The 9,111-nt window shown below is 44.3% G+C and overlaps 1 protein-coding gene and 1 long non-coding RNA gene across 2 annotated transcripts; both read left to right on the top strand.

Annotated features, from left to right (window-relative positions):
• Window positions 1-595: 595 nt before the first annotated feature.
• LOC131459923 (uncharacterized) lies at window positions 596-1,063 on the top strand. The gene is made up of 2 exons (XR_009240302.1): window positions 596-816; window positions 1,017-1,063. It is a non-coding gene; the product is annotated as an uncharacterized LOC131459923 (long non-coding RNA).
• A 209-nt stretch (window positions 1,064-1,272) lies between these two features.
• LOC131459859 (uncharacterized) lies at window positions 1,273-7,712 on the top strand. Its single transcript, XM_058629994.1, has 2 exons — window positions 1,273-7,465; window positions 7,666-7,712. The coding sequence occupies exon 1, from the start codon at window positions 1,273-1,275 to the stop codon at window positions 7,177-7,179; it is 5,907 nt and encodes a 1,968-aa protein (XP_058485977.1). The 3' UTR covers window positions 7,180-7,465; window positions 7,666-7,712.
• Window positions 7,713-9,111: the final 1,399 nt, after the last annotated feature.

The raw sequence follows: 9,111 nt of genomic DNA, 5'->3' as shown, positions 1-9,111 counted from the left end.
GGCATTATCCTGATCAGCTCTGAACATGTCCTCATCAGCTTTGTAAAGATCCTGAAGCGTAACAAATCACGTCAAACTCTCCAACCAGGAGTCCTTGTCCAGACACATCCACTAAAGAAACTCTTTTTTTTTGAGGAATTACAATCTTATGATTATGTCTTTGTAATTATAACCTGACATCTATAATTATGGAAAAAGTTATGTTGCAAGATATGAGATCACAATATTTAGATGTTAAAAATTAACAGACATGTTATAGATACAAACTACAAAAGCTTCGACACTTTCTAAAAATGCAATTAAAATATATATACATATATGTATATATACATATATATGTATATATACATATATATGTATATATACATATATCATTTGTTAATTGTTTGAACATTTTATGGGTTACACACACGCGCACACACACACACACAGGGAAAGGTTATGTTTTAGGATGTTTTTGACTGTGAGCAGTATAACTCAAAAAGTTAAGGATAGATTCTGTTAATAATTTTAAGGGATGTAGGTAATGGCCCGAGGAAGAAATGATAAGCTCAATAACTTAAGTATATTGACAATGTGGGAAACTGAATGTTCTGTTATCACTGTGTATTTTAAGACAGTTGAATGGTTAAATGTGGGAAAACTTGTTGAAAAGAAGTCCGTTGCTGCCACCTACTGGCGACTGTGAGAGCTGCCTGAGGATGTGTCGTTCTTTGATGATGTCATCAGTGAGAGCCCTCAGCTGAATCAAGGCATGGTCAGAGCTGCTGCATTTTGTTCTGCTCATGATAAAGTGGGTCTTTAACGGCATTGTCGGTGCGTATTCGCTTGGCAAGTGTTATTATTGTTGTCAGACAGTGTTGCTGAACATTAGACATTTATGTTATTGTTTGAATTATACTGTGAAGTATGTTTAGCATAAGGCTATGCTCACAGCTAATATCCTGTCATGTAATACAGTGTGTTCATTGCTGCTGTTGTCAAGTGCTCATGAGGGCATTGTATTTTACTTTCAGTTTTACCCGACTCCATATGACCTCAATAAAGAGCGTACAAGTTTCAACTCTCTTGTCACGTCGTCTTTTGGAGAGGAGTTTATTCTGACTGTCGACTCTAGCAAGGCGTTAGAGGCAGGGGACAGTACAGTAAAACGACAGCCCTTCTGTGGACCTACAACGTCTGGAAGACTGAGCAGAGCTGCAGGACAGCTATTCTACAGAAGCAAGCCCAACACAGTTGAACAAGTAAGGAAGTATTTCACCTAACGACACAATGTCAGGGAAATCATCATCAGAGAGCTCATTGAGGACACGTTCAAATGCTTCATACTCATCTCGGCATTCTAAATGCTCATCAGCCAGCAGAGTAGCTGCTGCACAAGCACGAGCAGAAGCCGAAGCAGCCAAAGCTGAAGCAGCCTTTGCAGAAAAAGAAAGCCAATTGAAACTACAAAGAGCTGAAGTAGAAGCTACATCACAATTACAGAAAATACGCTTGGAAGCGTCGCTGGATAAGCTGCGTATTGAAAAAAAGGCGGCAGCTGCAACAGCAAAAGCAGAGATTTTGGAGGCAGCAATAATTCAAGATGGTGAACGTGATACTCAGAGCCAATTGAACGTTCCAGCTGATGATGACCCAACAACACGCACAAGGGAATATGTAATGACTCAGTGTACAAACACATCACCTCCTATCGCCTCTCAGCCCGGAATATTCACTGCAGGAAACAACTTACCTCCTCAACAGGATTATATTCCAACACAAAACTCAGTCAATCGAAAGGATATTAAAGAACCTCTCATGTTCCAGGCAAAGTTTATCAGAGACTCAATCCCCAAAATGGAACCAAGTCCTCGTTACACTGAGCAGCAGCCAATATATGATTATAGTGGGTTTGCCCCAAATAGGATGTTTTGTCACACACCACACAGTGCCACCCACAACCAAAATGAGACACGGCAACCCCAGATTGATGAAAATCAAGGTGTTTCTGACCTCGTTAGATTCATCGCTCGTCGAGAACTTGTGTCTACAGGACTCACGCAGTTTAACGACCACCCTGAATGTTATAGAGCCTGGAGAGCATCCTTCATAAATGTGATTAAAGGACTCAACCTCTCGACAAGTGAGGAGCTCGATCTTCTTGTGAAGTGGTTGGGAAAAGAATCATCTGAGCACGCCAAGCGGATAAGAACTGTGCACGTGAATCATCCTGAACGTGGTCTTAAAGCAGTGTGGGACCGGCTAAATGAGTATTACGGGGCACCAGAGGTCGTTGAAAGCTCATTGTTCAGAAGACTGGAAAGTTTTCCCAAAATACAAAGTAAAGAGGTGAAAAAACTAAGAGAACTTGGAGATCTATTGATGGAGATTCAAGCTGCTAAAGAAGATGGAGACTTAGTCGGCCTAAGTTACCTCGACACACCTCGCGGTGTTAATCCTGTGATACAGAAACTGCCATTCTACCTGCAGGAGAGATGGTTAACATTAGGGTTCAAGTACAAAGAAGAGTACGATGTCCCTTATCCACCATTCAGCTTCTTTGTGGACTTTGTGTGTCAACAAGCCAAAATGCGAAATGACCCTGGCTTCACACTCACAGCCCTGAGTAATGAAACTCCTTCCTATCAAAGACAAATGAACAGACATGATGGCCAAAGAGCTGTTGCTGTGCTTAAGACAAGAGTTTCGGCTGAATCATCACCGAGCCCCTACAGTGCGTCACCTATGTTTGTTAAAAGCTCTGGAGCATACAAGTCGACTATAACAGAGGATCCAGCCAAACAATGCCCACTGCACAATAAGCCCCACCCTCTACCAAAATGTCGTGGGCTTAGAGAGAAACCAATTGAAGAAAGAAAAGGATTCTTAAAGCAACAAGGGATTTGCTATAAGTGCTGCAAGGCTGTACACCTCGCAAAGAACTGTACAGAGGAAATCCACTGCACAGAGTGTGGAAGCATGACACATGTTTCTCTACTGCATCCCGGCCCTGCACCATGGTCGCACCAACCACAAACCCCTGGTTCAGAGAATGGCGGGGAGAGAGACAGTGATCAAAGGGAGCCTGCAGTTTCAACCACGTGCACCGAGGTCTGTGGAAAGGACACTTCAGGACGCTCCTGCTCTAAAATATCCCTCGTAAAGGTGTATCCAGCTGGTCATCCTGAGGCTGCAGTCAAAATGTACACTATATTGGATGATCAAAGCAACAGATCACTTGCACGTTCAGAGTTCTTCGATCTATTTCACATTTCAAGCTGTCCCACTCCATACTCTCTGAAGACGTGCGCAGGGACAGTGGAAACAGAAGGCAGACAAGTGTGCGGATTTATTGTGGAGTCCATGGACGGCACTGTTGCACTCTCTTTACCAACATTGATTGAATGCAATGAGATACCAGATAACCGCTCAGAAATACCAACGCCCGATGTTGCATTAAATCACGCCCACCTGAGACACATTGCAAAGCATATTCCTTCGCTCGATCCACAAGCACAAATTATGCTCTTATTAGGAAGAGACATCATCAGAGCTCACAAGGTCCGAAGACAGATCAACGGCCCACACGATGCACCCTACGCCCAAAAGTTGGATCTGGGATGGGTGATTGTCGGCAATGTTTGTATGGGAGATGCTCACAAACCAACTTTGGTTAGCTCTTACTACACAAACATACTGAGAAATGGAAGGCCCTCTATCTTCCAGCCATGCCCCAATGGTTTCATCGTGAAAGAGAGATATGGAAAAGAGGAGTCCACACCACGTCCCCTTTCGCACACTCTTTTCAACGAGGCACGTGATATCATGGACAGTGATGTGTTTCAGACCACAAAAGAAGATGACACAGAGGCCCCTTCGATCGAGGACATGCTGTTCATGAATGTTATGGACAAAGAAGTTTACATGGATGAAGGGAACAGCTGGGTAGCACCTCTCCCCTTCAGAGCTCAGCGGTCACGTCTCCCTGATAACCGCACACAGGCATTCGAACGCCTCTTGTCACTGCAACGGTCCTTCAGGAGGAAACCTGAAATGAAGGAACAATTCATCTCATTTATGAAAAACATCTTTCAGAACGGACATGCTGAGAAGGCTCCGCCACTGCAACCTGATGAAGAGCATTGGTACTTGCCCTGCTTTGGCGTTTATCACCCAAAAAAGCCCTCTCAGATAAGGGTCGTCTTTGACTCTAGCGCGCAGCACAAAGGTGTGTCACTGAACCAAGTATTGTTGACAGGTCCAGACCTCAACAACACTCTGATAGGGGTCCTTCTTCGGTTCCGGAAAGAGCCAATCGCCTTCACTGTGGACATTCAGCAAATGTTTCATTGTTTCCTGGTATGCCCTCAGGATCGGAACTTTCTCAGGTTCCTTTGGTTTCAAGACAATGACCCCGACAAAGAGATTGTGGAGTTCCGAATGAATGTTCATGTCTTCGGTAATAGCCCCTCCCCTGCAGTGGCTATTTACTGCCTCAGGCGTGCAGCAGAGGAAGGCAAGGATGAGTATGGAGAGGATGCAAGGCAGTTTGTGGTCCGTGACTTCTACGTGGATGACGGGCTGAAATCTCTTCCAACACCAGAGGCAGCCATCAGCTTACTCAAGAGGACACAGGACATGTTGGCTTGTTCTAACCTTCGACTACACAAGCTGGCTTCAAACAGTAAGGATGTGATGGATGCTTTTCCATGTGAAGACCGTGCCACTGACTTGAAGGATCTCGACCTTGCCTCTGAAAGTCTGCCCATGCAACGCAGCCTTGGGTTACACTGGGACTTAAACTCAGACAGTTTCACTTATCATGTCCAAAGTGAGAGGAAACCATTTACTCGTAGAGGAGTTCTGTCAACAGTGAACTCTCTCTATGATCCTCTTGGATTTGTGTCTCCTGTGACAATTCAAGGGAAATCACTTCTTCGAGAGCTGACCACAGACACATCAGAATGGGATGCCCCCCTGCCTGTGGAGAAGGAGAAGTTGTGGGACAACTGGAGAGATTCTCTGCATGAGCTACAGAACTTAAACATCCCTCGGCCTTACACGTCTGTATCATTATCTGCAGCAAAGCACACAGAGCTCTGCGTCTTCTCAGATGCTTCAGAGAAAGGAATAGCTGCGGTCGCCTATTTGAGAACCATGGATGAGGAAGGAAAGGTCCATGTTGGTTTGGTCTCAAGCAAAGCCAAGCTCGCGCCACGCCCAGAGCACACCATCCCAAGGTTGGAACTATGTGCAGCAGTTATGGCAGTGAATCTCGCAGAGGTAATCATCTCTGAAATTGACATCACATTTGATGCAGTCAACTACTACACCGACAGCAAGATTGTGCTTGGCTATCTCTACAATGAGAAAAGAAGATTCTACGTCTACGTCAGTAACCGTGTTCAGAGAATCCGACGGAGCACATCACCAAGTCAGTGGCGCTATGTGCATACTGACCACAATCCAGCAGACATCGCAACACGTGCAATTGCAGCAAATCATCTGAGAGAAACAATATGGTTCACTGGACCAAAATTCTTGTCACACCCAGAAGAAATGATGCCGGCTCCAGAAACATTTGAGATGCTGGAGCCAGGACTAGACCCTGAAATCCGTCCTTTCGTGACTACGCTCTTAACCACAGCGCTCGAACACCTTGGGTCTCAGCGTTTCACTTGCTTCTCACGCTGGCGTTCCCTCGTGAGAGCAGTTGGAGCCCTAATTCATGTTGTGCAATGTTTTAAAGACAGGAAGGACAAGGTCAGCAGTTCATGCAAAGGATGGCACCACTGTCACCTCCCACCAACCGTCGAGGTACTTAGACAAAGTACATCAGTCATCATCAAGACTGTGCAACATGAAGCGTATGACAAGGAGTTTAAGTGCCTGGCATCAGAAACCAACATTCCCAAGACCAGTCCACTTTGGTCTCTGGATCCTTTCATCGACACAGATGGATTGTTGAGAGTTGGAGGCCGTCTTTCTGAAGCAGATTTGGGACCCGATGAAAAGAGACCGTTCATCTTACCCGGACGCCACCACGTGGCCTCTCTCTTGGTGCATCACTTTCATGAGCAAACACAGCATCAGGGACGTCACTTCACCGAGGGGGCCATCCGATCAGCTGGATTTTGGATTGTTGGATGGAAGAGATGTGTGAGCAAGTTGATATTCGAATGTGTCACTTGTCGAAAACTCAGAGGAAAGTGTGAGGTTCAAAAGATGTCAAATCTTCCCCAGGACAGACTCAGCATGGAACCACCCTTCACGAACGTTGGCATGGATGTGTTTGGACCCTGGTCCGTGTCAGCACGACGCACAAGAGGAGGCCATGCTGAGAGTAAACGATGGGCAGTCATTTTCACCTGCTTATGCATCAGAGCTATTCACATTGAAGTTATCGAGTCTCTCGACTCCTCAAGCTTCATAAATGCATTCAGAAGATTTCTGGCGATCCGAGGACCTGTGAAGCAGATACGGTCTGACAGGGGGACTAATTTCATCGGAGCCTCCAAAGACTTGGGAATCCCCTCGAATGTGGACGAAAGGCCAGTCGAACAATTCCTTTCCGAACGTGGATGTGTCTGGACTTTCAACACCCCACACTCATCTCACATGGGGGGTGTATGGGAGAGGATGATTGGCATCACACGGCGCATTCTGGATTCTATGCTACTTCAAATGGTGTCTTCCAAGCTGACACATGAAGTGTTGACGACCTTTCTAGCAGAGGTTACTGCTATCGTGAACAACCGCCCTCTGGTACCTGTCTCTACAGATCCTACGGATCCCTTCGTTCTCACGCCTGCTTCACTGCTGAACCAGAAAACAGGCCCTTGCCCTGCTCCTATTGGAGACTTTGGGGACAAAGACTTACTCAAGCAGCAATGGCGCAGAGTCCAAAGTTTGTCCAACACATTCTGGCAAAGATGGCGCCAGCAGTATCTCTCAACGCTGCAGACTCGCAGAAAATGGATATCCGACCAACCAAGTCTGAAGAAAGGAAGTGTGGTGCTTCTCAGAGATGATCAATGCAAGAGGAACGACTGGCCCCTTGGCATTATCACAGATGTGTACCCTAGCAAGGATGGAAGGGTGCGGAAAGTACAAGTGAAAGTCATCAAAAAGAATGGACCGAACTTCTACATTAGACCTGTCAACCAGATGGTTTTGTTGATTCGTCCGGATAACTGAAAATTATGTGTTTTAGTTGTCGTGTCAAGTAGTGAAACCTCCAGGTTTCAGACGGGGAGTGTTCTGTTATCACTGTGTATTTTAAGACAGTTGAATGGTTAAATGTGGGAAAACTTGTTGAAAAGAAGTCCGTTGCTGCCACCTACTGGCGACTGTGAGAGCTGCCTGAGGATGTGTCGTTCTTTGATGATGTCATCAGTGAGAGCCCTCAGCTGAATCAAGGCATGGTCAGAGCTGCTGCATTTTGTTCTGCTCATGATAAAGTGGGTCTTTAACGGCATTGTCGGTGCGTATTCGCTTGGCAAGTGTTATTATTGTTGTCAGACAGTGTTGCTGAACATTAGACATTTATGTTATTGTTTGAATTATACTGTGAAGTATGTTTAGCATAAGGCTATGCTCACAGCTAATATCCTGTCATGTAATACAGTGTGTTCATTGCTGCTGTTGTCAAGTGCTCATGAGGGCATTGTATTTTACTTTCAGTTTTACCCGACTCCATATGACCTCAATAAAGAGCGTACAAGTTTCAACTCTCTTGTCACGTCGTCTTTTGGAGAGGAGTTTATTCTGACTGTCGACTCTAGCAAGGCGTTAGAGGCAGGGGACAGTACACTGAATAGCTTTAGCATAAGGTTTGCACTCTGTTTCTCTCTTTCTCTTGTTACTAATGCACTCACCATCCGTATTACAGTAAATCCTGCTTGACAGCTACTGTATTATCAGACATGAATACAATAAAGCAGGATTCTTTAGCCCATGTGAAATGAAAAATGTCATGCCAACTGCACTACCATAACAGTTCAAAAGCACATCATCTCCAGTCCATCGTCTAACCATGAATAGTAAAATCTTTGACAGTTAGCGTTCTGTAACAACTGCAAACGATAACAACTGGGTTGTGTTTGCATTCTAACTGCAAGAAACCAAAATCATGATCATGATTAAAACTCGATTTTGAACTCCTGGAACCTCAGGTTTACTTTTAGCAGTACAATCCACTTCTGAAACGTTTCATGGGTGTTTTTGATGTCAGCCATATAGTGCAACTGTCATGATGTAAAATGAGTCACTTCGTGTGCAGTATGTGAAAATGAAAAGAAAACAAAACAACTGATATACTGAGAAACACAGAGGAAGTCGTGTTGAGTTGATCATCTTAACCAGCAGTGTGAAATCAAAGCCCCTGTCATTAAAATTTAAATTTAGTTTCAGATATTCCAAGAGCATTTTGCCCCAAGTCCCCCCAAATTCAGACCCTGATATGAAGACCACAGTTTTGAAAGTTATTATTCTATTAACGCTCTGATAGCACAGAGATGTGAGCTGTTTAGCTATTCCATGTACTTTAAAAACAACAACAACAACAATAAACATCACAGATGTGACTCACCACACTGTCACAGAAGCTTCCATGGTCTGGATGTGGTGGACGTTTGGGAGACTTGTTGGTGTATTTCTAGTTGAAGTAATGAGAGACTTTCCTTGTTGCAACATGGAAGCTGGTCCTTTTTTAGCTGCAGTGCTGGATGTGGCTGCACAGCTGTGACAATATTGAAGAATTATTAGGTTCTCTCACTCTCTGTGCCATTACTCTCTGTCTCACACAAAGGAAAGAGACGGCGGGTTGGATTTAAAAAAAATAACATTTGGGTTATCCTGGTTGTAGTGTGAAAACAGAACTACACTGTAAAATAACAGCTGACAGAAGCCATTATCATTTTAATGTCACTAACATTTACAGCTTTTTGCTGATATTTGTTAATGAATTATACAGTATGATGTTGTTTTGGATTGTTATCACAGTAATTTACTGTTACTTATATTCTTGCAAATACATTACTGTTGAATTTTCCTACTTTCAGATTTTCAAATACCTCTTAAAAGGTGAAATAAAAAGCTTCATTTAGTGCAGTCTTCAGTGTCTGTGAC

The sequence above is a fragment of the Solea solea genome, chromosome 5 (assembly GCF_958295425.1).
Source record: "Solea solea chromosome 5, fSolSol10.1, whole genome shotgun sequence".
In the NCBI taxonomy this organism is placed as follows: Eukaryota; Metazoa; Chordata; class Actinopteri; order Pleuronectiformes; family Soleidae; genus Solea; species Solea solea.
Note: the sequence above shows the minus strand (reverse complement) of the source record. Positions and strands in the feature narration are given on the sequence as shown.

What these genes read in the sequence shown, in the direction of transcription:
- LOC131459859 (XM_058629994.1), top strand. Translation starts at nt 1,273, where the DNA reads ATGTCAGGGAAATCATCATCAGAGAGCTCATTGAGGACACGTTCAAAT.